The sequence below is a fragment of the Varanus komodoensis genome, unplaced genomic scaffold (assembly GCF_004798865.1).
Source record: "Varanus komodoensis strain SLA01 unplaced genomic scaffold, ASM479886v1 scaffold27, whole genome shotgun sequence".
NCBI lineage: Eukaryota > Metazoa > Chordata > Lepidosauria > Squamata > Varanidae > Varanus > Varanus komodoensis.
The window spans coordinates 12,112,497-12,128,193 of NW_025335701.1; the positions used below are offsets into that span (position 1 = coordinate 12,112,497).

Here is a 15,697-nt window from a genome sequence, read left to right on the forward strand (position 1 = left end):
TCCCTTCCCTTCCCTAGGTTTAAATGGGATGCCAAGAGCTTCCAGCCGGACTTCTCTATCAAGCCTGTGGAGGGCTACGTCTCCCCAGGGATGGACGTCTCCTTCGAAGTGACATTCCATCCCTGCGAGCAGAGTCAGGACATCTGCTACGAGAACCTGCAGTGCCAGATCCAAGGCAGGGAGCCGCTCAAGCTCACCCTGAGCGGGTGCTGCGTGGGAGTCCCCCCGGTCAAAGAGGTGACCTGCAGGGCAAAGGCAGCAGGGGCGCCCCTCTTTCCTGGGAAGAGCTGACCTGCCGGTCAGGCTTGGGCGTGACTGCCCCGTGAAGCGCCTCTGAGGTCGCATCCATGTCCTCACATTTCCGTGTGGAAAACGGGCCACGCGCTCCCGCTGCGTCGTTCCCCAGTGCACTGTCCCTGGGACTGGACTTCCTGAGTGGCAGTGTGCCAAGGCCCAGAGGTGACGCAGTGGCAGTGTGGGGAGGGGCCTGGCGAGCATCTTGGCCTGCAGGAGCCAGCAGGGGAGTGGCCGTGCTGGGCCCCTGCGTGCCAGGAGTGCCGAGGTGCTCCGCCTGTGGGCTGGGCGGGAAAGAATGGCAAGGCCCTCCCTTGCAGGTGGTGAGTTTCACATGCCAGGTGCGCACAAAGCAAACGCAGACCATCATGCTCTCCAACCGGACCAACCAGCCCTGGACCCTGCGGCCCGTCATCGAGGGGGAGCAGTGGAAGGGGCCCGAGTTCCTGCGGGTGGAATCCCACCAGCAGAACAAGCCCTACGAGATCACCTACCAGCCGCTGGCCATGAACGCAGAGAGCAAGAAGGACCAGGTGGGCTGGCAGCGGCGCAGGGAAGAGGGTGCGTCACACGGGGCGGGCCTCAGGTCGTAGCCACCAGGGACCTGGAGGAAGGTTAAAGGCACTGGAGTGCTCTCACACACAGACAGGCTAGTGCCCTCCAGATGACTCAGTGCCGCTCCCAGCGTCTTCGGCCAACAGAACCCGGGAGACGTGGCCCAGCCGCCTGGAGAAAGCAGCCCCAGTGCCTCAGGGCAGTTGCTGTGGGGACCTTGTCCCCGCACATCCTATGTACGACAAGAGGGAAATGCGGCCAGGAGTGGGGCGCACGCCTCTAATGCCTCCTCCTGCCTGCAGGGCTCCATCTTCTTCCCACTCCCCGATGGGACGGGGCTGCTGTACCTCCTGCAAGGCACTGCCGAGCCTCCCAAGTCTTCTGGGAACATCATGAGGGAGGTTCCTTGCAAAACAGCCTACACCGAACTGTTTCCCATCTCCAACTGGCTGAACAAGCCCCAAAGGTCAGTGGGAGAGGCGGGGGGGGGGGGGGGGGGGGGCGATGGGGGGGGGGGGGGGGGTGTGGGCTCGGTGCCAAGGTGTGGGTGGAGAGGGGGGGGGGGCTGTGCACGGGGGTGCTGGCATGAGGGTCCCGCTGCCTAGATGGGCAGCAGGATTCAGGTCTTGCACAGCACCAAAATGGACGGGGGAAAGCCACACATGGCCGAATAGGTGCTGTCCCTTTGTGGCCAGGTTCCGCGTGACTGTCGACATGCTGAAACCAGAAAGGCTGGAAGCTACGACGACCCTGAAAACCCTGGACTATGTGGAGGTGCCTGCCTCCGCCAAGAAGGACCACAAGCTCAGCTTCTTCTCGTACAAGGAAGGCATGTACAGCGCCAAGGTAAGGGCGCATCCCCTCGGGGTGCCACTGGGCGCGGGCTGCTTACTCCACCCCACCGAAGCAGTGGCAGAGAATCCGGAGAGCAACTGAGGCCTGTGTCAGGGGAGGCCCACAAGGGTCGCCACAGCTCTCCGTCGTCACTCGGCCTTCTGGGAGGTGCCAGCGTCGTCAGATGACAGCTCCTGATTTTCTTGGCCAGCTGAGCGTCAGGCTCGTTGTGAAGGAGAAGCAGGAGGGGTCCAGGGCACGCCATGGGTCAGAAGCTCTGTGTCAGGAGACTTTGCAATGGCTTTTCCACAGAACCGCTGTCAGCTGAGAATCACATGCCCCTGCTTCCAGTCACGTGGCCCATTTTGTACTCCCTCTTTTCTGAGGACAAACTCTCCCTTCCACCCTTGCCTCGGTTCCCTTGCGGTTCGGAAGGTTCCGCTCCTTGGCCTCGCAGGGGGCTGCCTCTCGCACAGTGGCTCGGGAGGAAGGAGCCCGGCTGTGCATCTGGGAAGCGGGCTGGGGAACCAGACGACGGGCCCGATGCGGCCTGCATTTTGTTTCAGCAGGACCTTCAGTGGAGTCCTCGCCAAGGTCCTTTTGTCTGACCCATCTCAACCTCCTTCCATGACTGCAGGTGACCTTCCGTAACGAAGCGACCCAAGAGTTCCTGTTCTACTTGATCACCTTTAAGGTCGTCCCGTGCGGCCCGCTCGGCACAATTGAGCTGGTGACTGCTGTCCGGCAGAGTACCTCCTCCTCAGTGAAAGTGGAGAACCCCCTGCACTACCCAGTGACCTTTAGCACTGACTGCAAAGTCCCCGACATCAACCTGCCCCCCCAGTTCATCGTTCCTGCTCAGTCTGAGGTAGGAAGTTGCCTTGAGGGGAGTCCCGGGAAGTCCCAGAAGAGCAGTGAGGGGACACAGGCCCAGGGCAGGAGAGCTGCGTCTCAGTGCTGCAGTCAGTAAACAGGCACAGAGGATCGCCTCCTCCTCCTCCCCCCCCCCCCGGCCCGGCTTTTGGCTTTGCCTTTTGAAAATGCCTTTCCCCGCTTCGCTTCTCTTACAGCGCTGGCCATCGTTGCAGCTCCTCTTGCTCTCACCTTTCCTTCCTGCTGCAGGGTGGCTCCCTCCACTCCCCTGGTGGTGACGGCCCTTTAAGGCCTGGCCCTGGGCCACGGGCAGCTCTTGCAATACACGCTGCCGGCCAGATCGCTCCCATCCTGCAGTGCCACTCTTGCAATGGCCAAAAGGCAGGAATGGCAGTCCCCTAGTGTGGCCAGGAGGGTGGCCCGAGAGCTGCCCGGGGCCTGGCGAGCACTGCTGGGCTCTCGCTACAGGCTGGGCTCCTCGGTGTGAGCCGGGCAGCGATGGCTGTTGCCTCCGGCCCGCCTTCTTCCCTTGGACCTTGCTTTGTCTGCGGCCCTTCTCAGAGCCTGGATAGCTTCCGTCTGCGGGAGGATGTCCCAGGTCTCTCTGCTCCCCATGCTGCTTGCTGTGATTCCCTGCCTCCTTCCTCCTCTGCCCTTTAGTGGACCCCTCCCCACCCTTGTCCACCTCCTGCCCACCAGCCTGCAGACTGGCTCCACCAGAACGCCATTCAGCAGCTCTTTGCTTTTGCATCCTCCTCCGGAGGTGCCCCCTTCTTTTCCCAGGGTCCCTTCAGGTTGCAGGCAGGACTCACTGTCCCCTTTTTGCTTCTGACCCTGTGCAAGCGGTGTGATAGGGAGGGCAAAACAGGCAGGAGCGAAGGTCAGCTGGAGGCAGGCGCCCTGCTGCTTCCCACTGCACTTTAGAAACAGAGAAACCGAGCGAGACAGAAGGGGTCTCCTGGGCCATCCAGTCTGACCCCCGGCTTCAGCCAGCGCTGCTCACAACATGCCCTCCATGTGCATGTCCAGCCTATCTTTGAACACCCACACCGATGGGGCCTCAACCACCTCCTGGGGAAGCCCATTCCACACCCTCGGGGTCCTGACTGTCAGGAAGTGCTTCCTGGCATCCAAACTGAACCTTGGCTCCCTGAGCTTGGCTCCGTTGGAGAGCGTCCTGCCTTCCTCTGCAGGGAAGAACAGGCCTCTACCCACCTCTGCATGGCACCCCCTCCCATACCTGTATGTCGCCAGCAGATCCCCTCTGAGTCTCCTCTTCTCCAGGCTGAAGAGCCCCAGTTCCCTCATACAGCTTTCCCTGCAAACCGGCCTCCAACCTTGTGGTCCTACACTGCACTGACTCCAACCTGGCTATATCCTTCCTGTAATGAAGGGCCCAAAACTGAGCACAATACTCCAGTTGTGGGCGCACCAGAGTCGTATAGAGTGGTAGTAACACCTCTCTCGATCTAGAACCCACACTTCTGGCTATGCACCAAGGGTGGTGTTTGCCCTCTTGACCACCGCATCACACTGCTGACCCATGTTCAGCCTGCAGTCAAGCAGCACCCCGAGGTCCCTTTCACAAGTGCTGCTCTCCAGCCACTTGTCCCCTAACCTGTACTTATGACACCCCTTCCTATGCCCCAAGTTCAAGACCTTGCACTTATCCACATTGAATGCCATCCTGTTGTCTCCTGCCCACTTCCATAGTCTTTCCAGGTCCTTTTGGATCTGGAGTACCTGCTCCTCAGTTGTGAAGGTACCTTCTAATTGCCTGGCTTGAGGAGATCCGTCCATCCCTCCCCTGCCTTGAGGACAACAACCCAGGAAGGTGCTGGGCACTGATTGCCCCTTTCCCGTTGGCCACTGCTCTTTCCTCAGGCAGAGGTGAGACCGAGTGTGTGGCTGGCTGGGTGGTCATGCTTCTCCAGGTGAGGAGGTATGGAGTCAGGTTGGAGGCGTTTCTGGAAGCCCAGCAGCCAAAACCCCATGGGAGGCTGAGAAGCCCCCCATCGGATTTCTCTCCACTCTTTCCCAGGGAACGATTGTGTTTGAGTTCCAGCCGATGCGGCCAGGAGAGACAGGTGGGCGTCTGGCCCTGAACAGCAGTGAGCTGGGCTCCTTCCAGTACGACCTGGCCCTGAAGGCCACTCCTGCCCGGGCAGAGAAAGCGCTCTGCTTCTGCACCATGCTGGGCAGCAGCCAGACCATGGTCACCAAGTTTGTCAACTATACGCGGCAGAAAACCGAGTACGTGACGAAGGTGAGGAGGGCCGCGTTCTGGGAAGCCGTCTCACCAGTGTAACCTCCAGGTTCCAGGTGAACAGCTCCACCTTCTGCACGCACCGCACCAGTCGCCCAGGCTGAGGCTGGCCTGCGCATCAACTGAAGCCTCGTGCCTGCGGGCTCCGGCTGCCGGGAGGCCGCTGCCCCTTTTGAGGCAGGCCTGTCTCTCAGCCCACGGCATGGGAGAAAATGCTTTGGGAGGCCCTGCAAAGGTGCCCACAGTTCTTCTGTCCCCCATCTCAGCTGGGCTCCCTCCGTGCACCCCAGCTCGAAAGGTCTGGCGGGCTGCTTGAAGATCGCACTGGCTTGGTTTGGCCTCCCTGGATATCTTGATAGCCGTAGCTAGCCCCTTGTCCTGTGACCAGGCTGTGCAATGCTACCTGCCAAGCCACGCTTTCTAGAGGCCAAGACTCAGCTGGAATTCTGGGTCAGGGAGGGCGTCACTTTTGTCCTCCAGTCCTAGGATCACCTCTGTTGGAGGTTGGAGCACATGCCTTGAGCAGTGGCTACCCAGCCTGCCTCCTGTTGTGGTCCTTCCGTGGATGAGTCTTGCCAGGTGGCCCTGCAGGTGCCTCTGTGAACCTTTCCGACATCATCACCTTGCTGGTTCTTCCATGGCAATTTCCACCTAGGATTCCCACTGCAGACCTTCGAGTCTGTACAGCCCAGACTGGAAGTCAGTCTTCGAGTCTGGAAGTCCCTCCAGAAAGTACAAGAGGAAGGGAAGTTTCTTGCAGCAAACTCTTTTTTTATGGATCTTCTGGAGGGAGGTGTGTCGCCTGTTGTTGACTAGCGAGCATACTGCAGCTCCCTTCCAGGCGTCAGCCTCCGTCACACATTAAGCCCCTGGGTTCTCTGGTCCTTGGATTTAATCTTGGTGCCATCACGCTGGCTTCTCTTTTGCAAGTTGCCCAAATGCAATTCAAACCATTTCTCCTGAAAACTAGAATTCATGGTAAGAAACATTCCTTTCTTCCATGTCTGGGTTTGGGAATTGGTTTCCCAGGTGCTCCAAGACAGGGGTGGGCAATTTGTGACCCTTCCAGAGTTTCTGGAATGCAGCTTCCCTTGGCCCTACCAAGTATTGCCAGTGGTGTAGGATGATAGGAGTGGCAGTCCAACAACACCTGGGGGACCACAAACTGCCCGCCTCCGCCCCAAGGGCGAAAGAGAGAGCAGAAGACCAGGCACCAGGCCTGGATGTGAGCATGCGGCCAAGCTGGATTTTTGTTCTGACTGCTGGTTTTTGGAGTCGAGCCAGCGCACCATCTTGCTTGACCCTGTGACGCTAGTGCAGCAGCAAGAATAGCACGGGTTGCCTCTCTGCAGATCGACTGTCCTGACTTCCATGTGGACAAAGTCATCAACGCCCCTGCAGGGTCTCAGGCAGGCACTGAAGTCGCTGTGGAGGTGACCTTCGAGCCCTGCCAGCTGGGAGAAGCCAAGGGAGTCCTCCTCCTTTCCTCAACTATCGGTGGCGACTACACAATCCCTCTTTTTGGCACCTGTGTACCCCCCAAGCCGCAGGGGCCGATCCAAATCAGAGCCGGAAGCAGCACCATCATCCCTTTCAAGAACGTCTTCATGCAGCCCATGGCCTTCACATACCTCGTGGAGAATCCGGCCTTCACCATCAGGGCCACGGAGACCATTCGCCCCAAGAAATCTGCCACCATCACAGTCTCCTTCGAAGGGAACCCCAGTGGCAGCAAAGCCCCTGTCACCAGCAAGCTGGTGGTCTCCTGCCCTCGGGCAGCTGGGCTGGGCTCGGCGGTCTCCTGGGTTTTTTACCTGAAGGGTGTCATGCCAGAGAAATGACCACATCGGGACACGTCTTGCTCAGGCATGGCCACCAAGGGTGGATCCCTTGTTCCTCGGCATCTGAGCCTTCTTGTGATACACACCTTTCTCAGTGCAGCAGATCCTCTGTGCCTTTGAGGGGAGATGGAAAAACCTCTGTCAGCCTCCCTGGGACAAGGAGGGAGGAGTACAGGTGTGTTCTGCCCTGCCTGCCCAACAAAGGCGGCATACACCAAACCGGGAACTCCCTCCCCGTCTACAGATTGTTTCAGAGAAAAGTCACTCCACTGAGGGAGTGAATCGAGGCAGCAGCCAGAGATGCAGGATGACTGCAAGCCTTAAACCCCAATCAGAAAGTCTCACTGTGTATGCCTTTATTTTGGAATAAAGTTGTTAAATGAAACAGGTGCTGAAAAGTTTGTCACGACCAAATCGTGTGAGTCTGGCTGGTGAAGAGCAAACTGTCTGAAAACTTGTAAGACTGTGATGGGGTGAAATAGCAGTCAGTTCTATTCATAGAAGGAAGTGGGCATGCCGGAACAGCCGTGGCCAGTGACAGCAGCTGGACTGCTCCTCAGGCTGGGGATTTGATGGTGCTTGTGTGTGTCGGGGTGTAGCCTAGCCTGAAGTGCACAAACCAGCATCACAAGAGTGAAGGGCTTGCAGGATGGAAAGAGATGGAGCTGGAGGTTGTGTTAGTTCCTTCACGCAGCAACTCCCTGGTCTAGTGGGCAGATTAAATGCCTTCCTCACATTATGGAGAGGCATGACCACATGCAAAAAGAAAGTGCTCAAAACCTGCATATATGCCTCCCATCCGAATTAGAAGAAAGAATGTTATTATCTAAAGAGCTTTGACGGGGGCAGGACTAGAGAAGCGACATTAAACAAAACCAAAGCTATTCCTTTAACCTAGCTAATCTGCACCAAGGCCTGATCCCAAGCCTTCCCTTCCTCCGTCTTTTTGTCAGGAGGGGAGCAAGAGTCCAGAACAGTCATGAGGCGGCTTTGATCAGGGCCACTCAGGATTAGGCTGCAGCAAGAACGGGCCAGGCCCCAAACTGAGGCCCCAGACCTTGCCAGCTCCGACAAGCCGACTGTCCTAAGGAGCCTTGAGAGAGCGGGTTTGGGGAGGCAGCCCCACCGCAAGCACGTGCCGAGAGGGCGCCTGCGGCCAACATCCCGGGAAGTCCGAAGCCAGAGGGTGCTGGCGCTGCGCGGCCCCCGGAGGCTGGCCCGCGGCCGGGCGCCTTCCCGCCAGCTCCCTTCGCGGCTGCCGCGGACCAGCGGGCGAGACCCGCCCCCTCGACGAGCGAGCGGCGCATGCGCAAGGCGGTGGCGGCCTGAAAGTCTTCCTTGCCGGGGGGCGGCCGCGATGACGCCCTCCGGGCACGCCGGCTGCTGCTTCCGCTCTGCGGGGGCGGGGCCTGCACCGGAAGCAGGAAGCGCCGGCCGGAGGAGAGCGGGAGAGTCCGGCCGGAGCGCCGTGCACGCCGCCGCTTCGCCTCTCCGCCCTCCCGCCTCCCGGTGCGAGCGCGGCCGGCCGGCCGCAAACGGGCGGGTGGCTGAGGCGGCGCCGCGGGCGCCATGAACCCGGAGAAGGACTTCTCGCCGCTGACGGCCGGCATCGTGCGCTCCCTCAACGACAAGCTCTACGAGAAACGGAAGGTGGCGGCGCTCGACATCGAGAAGTGAGCCGGCGCGGGCGGGCGCCTGAGCGGCCGAGCCTTAGGCCACCGTCCCCGGGCCGGGCGGGCGGCGCGTGGGCATGGGCGCCCGGCTCTGCCCTGCTCAGCTGACCCTGCTCTTTGCCCGTCCAGGCTGGTGCGCGAGTTCGTGGCGCAGAACAGCACGGCGCAAATCCAGCACGTGATCCAGATCCTGTCGCAGGAGTTCGCGCTCTCGCAGCACCCGCACAGCCGCAAGGGCGGGCTCATCGGGCTGGCCGCCTGCTCCATCGCCCTGGGCAAGGTAGGCGCCCCGCCCGCCCCGCCCCGCCCCGCCGCCTGCCCGGCGATGGGCGCGGGCCCCCGCCCCGACCGCCCTGCGGGCGCTCCCTCAGGCCCCCAGCCCGTAGCGCCCTCCCGAGAGAGGGCAGGTGGCCCCCCTGCGGCGCTGCCCGGCCCCGGGCTTCGCCGAGGCGGACCGCCCTGAAGAGGGCCCCGCAGACCCACCCACGGGCTCCGCGGCGAAGGAAGCGTTTCTCTTGCGTGGCGGAGGTGAGCCAGGCGGCCAAGAGCGCGTGGGGCTTCCGGACGGCCCAGGAGCCGCTCCTTGGCTTCAGCCGTAACGCTGGTCAGGTCAGGGTCGGATGTGCTGAGGAACCCTGCCGGGCGGGCAGCTTCCCTCCCCCCCTTCCTCTGCCTGTTCAGCCTGGCATTGTGAAGCAGGAGCCTCCAAACCTTTGGCAACCGGGGTTGGACGGTGGTTAAGAGAAGACTGAGGGGGAACACAATGCTGCTTTATAAGTGCCTTAAAGGCTGCCACAGAGAGTAAGAGCAAGATCTCCCGCTCGTAGCAGAGTGTAGGACAAGGAATAATCAGCCTGAGTTGCTACAGCCCTAGTTCAGGCTCGATATCAGGAAAAGCTTCTTCCCTGTCAGTGCAATAGGACAGTGGAACCAGCTGCCTAGAGAGGTGGTGGGCTCTCCCACACTGGGGACATTGAAAGGGGACTGGACAGCCATTGGAGTGGGGTGTGAATTGGTGGCCTGCAACAGCAGGGGCTCGGACCTGATGGCTCCCGTGGCCTCTCCCAGCTGTGCTGTTCTTTGGTTCCATGAGCTGCACTGTTTGGCCGTGGAGTGTGGCACAGCAGGGCATGCAGCTGTGTGTCAGGTGAACAGTCTTGGATGGGATTTGCAACCTAAAATGTGTCACGGGCAAGGAGGCTTGTCAGGCTGCTGGGGGTGTGGCTGTTTGGTTGTCAGAAGGGTCGATTGCTACTCAGCTCCCAAATGAGTAAAATGGTTAAGGCCAGGAGCAAAGGATGGACAAGATTTAGGGAAGTAACATAAAAAGGAAAGAGAAAGCCTTGGGCATAGGATATTCTAAAGCTGTGTTTCAGATGGGCATGCGAGTTGAGGAAGAGTAGGTGACAAAATCAACATAAATAAGGTTTCATTTATCTCAGGTTCAGGGAGGGGGCTGCTGTGAGAAGAAAAGGGTCCCCTGCTCATGTGGAGCCGGCTGTTCTTGCATTCTCTGCTATCCTTGAGACATAGGAAGTTAGTCTCTTTTACAGAGGAGGCTGGTGCTGTATTAATTCCTGCGGATACCTGGAATGCCATGAGCAGCTGCCCTCCTGGGTTTTCCATCAGGCCACTGCTTGGATGCTGCAGGGCCAGAATGCTAGAAGCAGGGATGCCTTTAGGTGGCTCTGACGTTCCCTGTGTGGCTTTCTTGCTAGGACTCTGGGCTTTATTTGAAGGAGCTGATTGAGCCGGTGCTGACGTGTTTCAACGATGCTGACAGCCGCTTGCGATACTATGCCTGTGAGGCCTTGTACAACATTGTGAAGGTGGCCAGGGGCTCTGTCTTGCCCCACTTCAACGTGTTGTTTGATGGCCTGAGCAAGGTAAAGGGCTTTCTCTGCACAGTACCTGCAGGCCTACACCTGCTGCTCCGATCTGTTCCTTCTTTGGGCCCTTCAGGGGGCACTTGTTGATTCTCGCAGTGCTCTGCTGGAGTTACAGTTGGTGGAGAAAGGCGAAATGGCAAGGAAGAGCCCTGCAAGAGAATGCAAAAGATGCAGAACCCTCTCTTGTCCTTTGCTGGCTTTACAGCAGCTGATTCTAATGTAATTTAAAATTAAATTAATATTGAATTAAGTTAAAACTAATTTGGCTGTTGAAGATCTCTAGGCTTTTCTTAGGACTTTTTGTTTGGTTTAGTCCAGGCACTTTTAAATGCTTCTGTCTAGATAGGCGTGGCGAGCTGCCTTGCTTGCGGCAACTGCGGTCCTTACTGCGGTGAGGGGTGGGGTGGGCCCTGGCTCCTGGCTTGTTCTGGTCTTTGAGACCTCACTATTTTGACATCTCTGCAAGCGCTGCTTATACTTGCTCACCTATTTGATTTCAGTTCCTCCGTTTTTCTAGCTAAGAACCTAATGTGACTTGCATTATCCTCCCTTGCTCCATTTTATCCCCACACCCACCTGTGGGATGGCAAGCCAGTGCACCTCATGGCCAAGTGGAGACTAGAACTGGGAACTCCGGAATCCCAGTCCACCCCTCCACTGCATTGGCTCTGCTCCACACTCTGCCAGGCAGCAGGCCCTGGTCTTGCCCTTTGGGGAGAGCGTTAGGGCCAAAGGCAGTCAGGCACTTTGCTGGGCCACCAGAACCAGCCCACAGTGGTGCTCGTGAACCTCCTCACCTGGGACACCTCATGCGGTGGCTCTGCCAATGACATTCTCCCTGTTTTCCTCCCCGGCCCCGCAGCTTGCTGCAGATCCCGATCCAAATGTAAAAAGTGGCTCTGAACTCCTGGACCGGCTTCTGAAGGTACTTCTCTTACTGCAGAGTGAAACCGACTTGGCGCTGCATTGGGATTTCAGATGCTGGGATGGTGACATGGCTGAGAGGGAAAACTCTGGGAATTGGTTTCCATAGGGTGGCATGTGGGGTCCTCTGCAGGATATGCCTCCAGCTCAGGAAAACATCCAGCAGGAGTTGCAGGAAAAGGCTGCAATCTGCTTACCCTTTTCCGCTTGAGCGCTTTGCATGCACGGGGGCCCTCCTTTGGGTTCTGGGAAGGCCGCACTCGTTCCCCCAGGAATTTAAAGAAGCATTTGTATCGCTGCACTCTTACGGATGTTGGCCTTATGGTGGACTCGCAACATACATCTTATCCATCTTCTCACTGCTGGCACTTTATGTTTTTGGAGTGCTAAAAGTATTTAGATATGTTTGTCTAGAGAATGTGAGTTTTGGGGCAGTCTAAAAGTATCATAAATTGGGTATGGAGCACCCACAGAAAGCTGCCTGTCAGATGAGAACTGGATGTGCTGCTTGCAAAATGTGTCCAGCGAGGCCTCATTACAGTCTCCACGAAATCTTTAAGGCCAGCTGGAAAGCGGCAGCCAGCAGCCTTGGCGCATGGCTTGATGCCACTTTGCAGGCAATGAGTTCCCTTCCGTCTGGCCAGACAGCATGTAGGAGCAGGCACGGCTCTCCGGTGCACCGCGGAAGCCACCTCTGACCACTGATGGTGGGGATGAGAGGTTGGCTTTGCCAGGAGTGTGAGGTGGGGCCTTTGCTGGAGCCCGAGGTCCCAGCACGCAGGCATGCTCACTTGAGGCTGGGGCTTGCTTGGCCTTGTTCTCCGTTTCTCTGACCTGCTTCTTCCCAGACACGAGGTCCCATGGCCTCCTAGAGCTGACACCAAGGTGGTATGGCTGGCACGCTTCCAGAATTGAGTTTGGGCAGAATCCGGCACTGGTACCAGTATAGATGTAGTCACATTGTCAAACTTCCTTAAGTCAGATCCTCGGATTTCAAAAGTTGCCAAAGCGTACTAGGTTGTATTAACATGCGAAGGAAAAATCAGCAACAATCAGTGACGTTAGTGTTTCTCATGCATCTTATAAGCTGCCTTGGAAGGATTGGGATGCTGAGGGGCAGCTTATAAATAATAGGGAGAAGAAGTTAAAGTACCCTTGTGTCAACTGAGCAAAGCCAGGTGTGGATCACAACAGCTGGTCAAAATGCCTGCGCCAGGGCCTGAAATTGTGGCTTTCTGTGGAGTCCAAGCGTGTGCTTCGTAGTGTCGGCCATTGTATTTATCTGTGCTTCTGGTTTTATAGGATATCGTGACAGAAAGTAACAAATTTGACCTGGTGAGCTTCATTCCGTTGCTGCGTGAGAGGATCTACTCCAACAACCAGTATGCGCGGCAGTTCATCATTTCCTGGGTAAGTGCCTGCATTGTGGTGGGTTTTTTTAACATTCAAATTGTTTTTCTTTTAATTCAAAAATTCACATGCCATCCTTGGAGGAGGAGGCTGGGAGTTGTGGTCCAGAGTCTCTGGAGGGCCCTGGGGTGGCGAGGCTGCTCGGAGGCCCTTGTTTGCCCATAAGGACGCTTGTGTGAGGCTCTGAGGGCTGCGGCAGCCGCCCTGCCCGATGCTGGCACTGCAGGCCCGCTTCCCCTGCCTTCCCTCACCTGCCCCCCTGCAGCTACTCAGGCAGTGAGCCCCGCTGGCCCCCTGGCTTGCCCCTTGGGCATGGTGAGGGTTCGGGCCTGCACAAGTTCCCCCTCACCGCTGTATCTTCTTCTTTCTTCCTTTGGTCTGAGCTAGATCTTGGTGCTGGAGTCAGTTCCTGATATCAATCTTCTGGATTACCTGCCCGAGATTCTAGATGGCCTCTTCCAGATTCTGGGGGACAACAGCAAGGAGATCCGTAAAATGTGAGTGTGGAGATGGGCGTGGGCAGGACCCTTCAGCTGCACTTCCAGGTCAGGCTAAGCCTTGGTTGAGGGGGATGTTCACAGGCTGTGTCGAGTCTTGCCTTGACGTTTCACCTTCCCACCTCCTGGGTCGAGGAGCTGGAGAAACTCTCCCTTCCCCTTTTAATTAACCAGCTTCCCCTGCCAACTGGCTTCAACTGTGGTCATCACTAACTATGGTTAATTTCAACAAGCAGGCAGGAAGTGAGTTTTAGAAACTCTAGTTTGAAGCTGGCTTGCTTCTAACTGGACAAACTTCATGTTTTCTCAAATGTCTTGCATGGGTGATGTGGTGATTCGCTTGGTCAAAACTTACAGCCGGCGCATCCAAAGTCGTCATCCTGGCTGCCTGGGAGGAGAAGCGAGGAGGAGGAGGAGGCCACTGCATCCCATGGGGCCCAGCCATGGCATGGTGCAGTCTCCCACCTGGGCTCCCAGGGGTTTGGGGTTCCCACTCCCACCAGTGCCGGCCAGTGTGACCAGTGACGCTGTCTTGGGTGTTGTGGGACTGTAGCCTCTCTGTCTCTCCCTGGTGTTGGGGAGCCTTGGGTTGCTGCCTCGGCCCGCTCAGAGCTCAGCCGAAGGAAGCAGGTGGCGGCATCTGCAGGGCAAGCAGCAGGAGACTGTGCTGATCTGAACCTGCAGGGCTCCCGGCGGCAGTTCTGGCAGGAGCCGGCTGCTGGCGTGGATCGATCGGCCTGTCCTGGGCGATTCTGGCATTTGCGTGTGTCTGACTGTCCACCCACGGTGGGCGTCTCTGCTCCTTCACCCCCAGCTAGCCCAGCGCAGCCTTGGCTCAGGAGCACTGGGACTGCAGCCCGGCAGATCTGGAGCACTGGGCTGGGGAAAGCTCTAGCCAGCAGGCCTTTCCGGCCTAGGCTCCTCCGGGGCTTTGCCCTGTGCTGCGGTCTGTGAGGCCTCGCTTGTGGGGCGGGGTACTGGGCTCTCCCTCAGGACTGCCCTGCTGGGAACCTGGGGACCCGGTGTGCCTGGGCTGTGCAGGGGCCTGGCGAGTCCTCTGCTTTCTCTGTTACGAGCGCCAGGAGCCACGCTGGGACCGCTGACACTTTTTCCCATTTGCAGGTGTGAAGTGGCGCTCGGGGAGTTTCTCAAAGAGATCAAGAAGAATCCTTCCAACGTCAAGTTTGCAGAGATGGCCAACATCCTGGTAATCCACTGCCAGGCCTCAGGTGAGGGGCAGAGAGAGGCGGTTGCATCCGTCCCATCAGTCTGTCCGTCCATCCTTCCACCCGGCTTTCTTTCCAAGACTATTTAAAGCCGGTGGGCAATTTCTTAAAATGGAGCCAGCCTGGGAGGGTGAGCAGCTGCTGCCCAGCTCTGCTGAATTTTTGGTGGAACGGGAGCACTAGAGGTGTGGGGGCCAAGCTGTTCTCCCTCTCTCCTCCCCCCCTGGCCTGGTAGCGGGTGTCCACTCATTTCTCCGCATTCATGGAGCACTGTCCTGCTTTTGCCTCGCTTTCATGGGCTGCGTTTTTCTGCCAGAACATCTTGACAGAAGGGCTCCGATCGAGTTAAGTTGGGCACACGTATTTTCTCTCTGCAGTGTCAGAGCTCGCGTTGTTTTGGTGGGTTCCAGCGGGGGGTGGGGGGGGCAGCCACAGCTTTGGCTTCTGCTCTGGGAACAGCTTGATCGCCCCCACTGTATCTGGCCCGGCGCTGCGCGGCCCGGCTCAGTCAAGTCTGTTGGGCGGGGGGTGGCCTCTGTGTTCACAGGAGGAACCCTTCCCCTCCATTTCGCTGTCCACAGATGACCTTATCCAGCTGACCGCCATGTGCTGGATGCGGGAGTTCATCCAGCTGGCCGGCCGCATCATGCTGCCGTATTCCTCGGGAATCCTGACGGCCGTCCTGCCCTGCCTCTCCTATGACGACCGGAAGAAGAGTATCCTGCCCCCCAGGCCTCCCTCCCTCCTCCTCGAGCTGTGCTGTTCCCTGCGTGTGCGGGGGCACTCACTGCCCTGGGGGGCCTCAGCCGCAGGGGGCCCGGGAGGGGAGCTGTGGCTCAGCGGTCCTGCGGGGGCCCTGCCTGGGGAAGGCACCGTGTGTGGTGGAGTTGGGCATGTGGAATGAATGGGGGGGGTGGCTGCAGCTGCCCCCACCTCGATAGCGGAGCTGCTCTGCCCCCCCCGCCCCGCGGTTGGGATCCAGCCCTTGGGGCCGCTCCTTAGCGTGCTTGTGCCCAGGCATCAAGGAGGTGGCCAACGTGTGCAACCAGAGCCTGATGAAGCTGGTCACCCCTGAGGACGATGAGGCGGACGAGGGCAAGCCGCGTGCGGGAGCCCCCCCTTTGGAGGGGGATTCTGACGAGTCGCTCGCGAGGCCGGAGGCTGGCCCAGGTGGTGAGTCTGGCCTTCTGGCCGCGTTAGGGCAGAGCCGGCCCCAAGCGCAAGCGCTGGTCCGTGCGTGGTGCGGGCCCTTCGAGCCTGGGCGCTTTGGCCCAGCACGGTGGGCCAGGCTCCCGCCTTCTCCTGCTGGCTCTACTGTGCCATCCTGCGGCCATCCCGCCTCGCCTGGGAGGCTGACTCTGTGGCTGCCAGAGCAGACCTGAGCGCAGGGGTGGGCGCCTCGCTGCCCGATGGAG

The 15,697-nt window shown here is 58.7% G+C and overlaps 2 protein-coding genes across 7 annotated transcripts in view; both read left to right on the top strand.

Annotated features, from left to right (window-relative positions):
* The window catches only part of HYDIN (HYDIN axonemal central pair apparatus protein), a 108,597-nt gene extending 101,571 nt beyond the window's left edge, over positions 1-7,026 (top strand). The window contains exons 79-85 of the mRNA XM_044433931.1: positions 18-237; positions 615-827; positions 1,152-1,315; positions 1,545-1,695; positions 2,321-2,551; positions 4,598-4,822; positions 6,175-7,026. Coding sequence (XP_044289866.1) covers positions 18-237; positions 615-827; positions 1,152-1,315; positions 1,545-1,695; positions 2,321-2,551; positions 4,598-4,822; positions 6,175-6,663 — 1,693 coding nt within the window. The 3' untranslated portion in view covers positions 6,664-7,026. The remainder of the gene's footprint in view (positions 1-17; positions 238-614; positions 828-1,151; positions 1,316-1,544; positions 1,696-2,320; positions 2,552-4,597; positions 4,823-6,174) is intronic.
* A 1,166-nt stretch (positions 7,027-8,192) lies between these two features.
* Positions 8,193-15,697, top strand: part of VAC14 (VAC14 component of PIKFYVE complex) — a 32,080-nt gene continuing 24,575 nt past the window's right edge. For 2 of the 6 annotated variants that reach the window (XM_044434114.1, XM_044434115.1), the window contains exons 1-9: positions 8,193-8,336; positions 8,466-8,616; positions 10,055-10,222; positions 11,088-11,150; positions 12,452-12,559; positions 12,947-13,056; positions 14,179-14,285; positions 14,864-14,998; positions 15,300-15,455. In XM_044434114.1, the coding sequence (XP_044290049.1) occupies positions 8,233-8,336; positions 8,466-8,616; positions 10,055-10,222; positions 11,088-11,150; positions 12,452-12,559; positions 12,947-13,056; positions 14,179-14,285; positions 14,864-14,998; positions 15,300-15,455 (1,102 nt within the window). In that variant the 5' untranslated portion in view covers positions 8,193-8,232. The remainder of the gene's footprint in view (positions 8,337-8,465; positions 8,617-10,054; positions 10,223-11,087; positions 11,151-12,451; positions 12,560-12,946; positions 13,057-14,178; positions 14,286-14,863; positions 14,999-15,299; positions 15,456-15,697) is intronic. The other 4 variants (XM_044434117.1, XM_044434116.1, XM_044434118.1 and 1 more) reach the window with 4 other exon arrangements.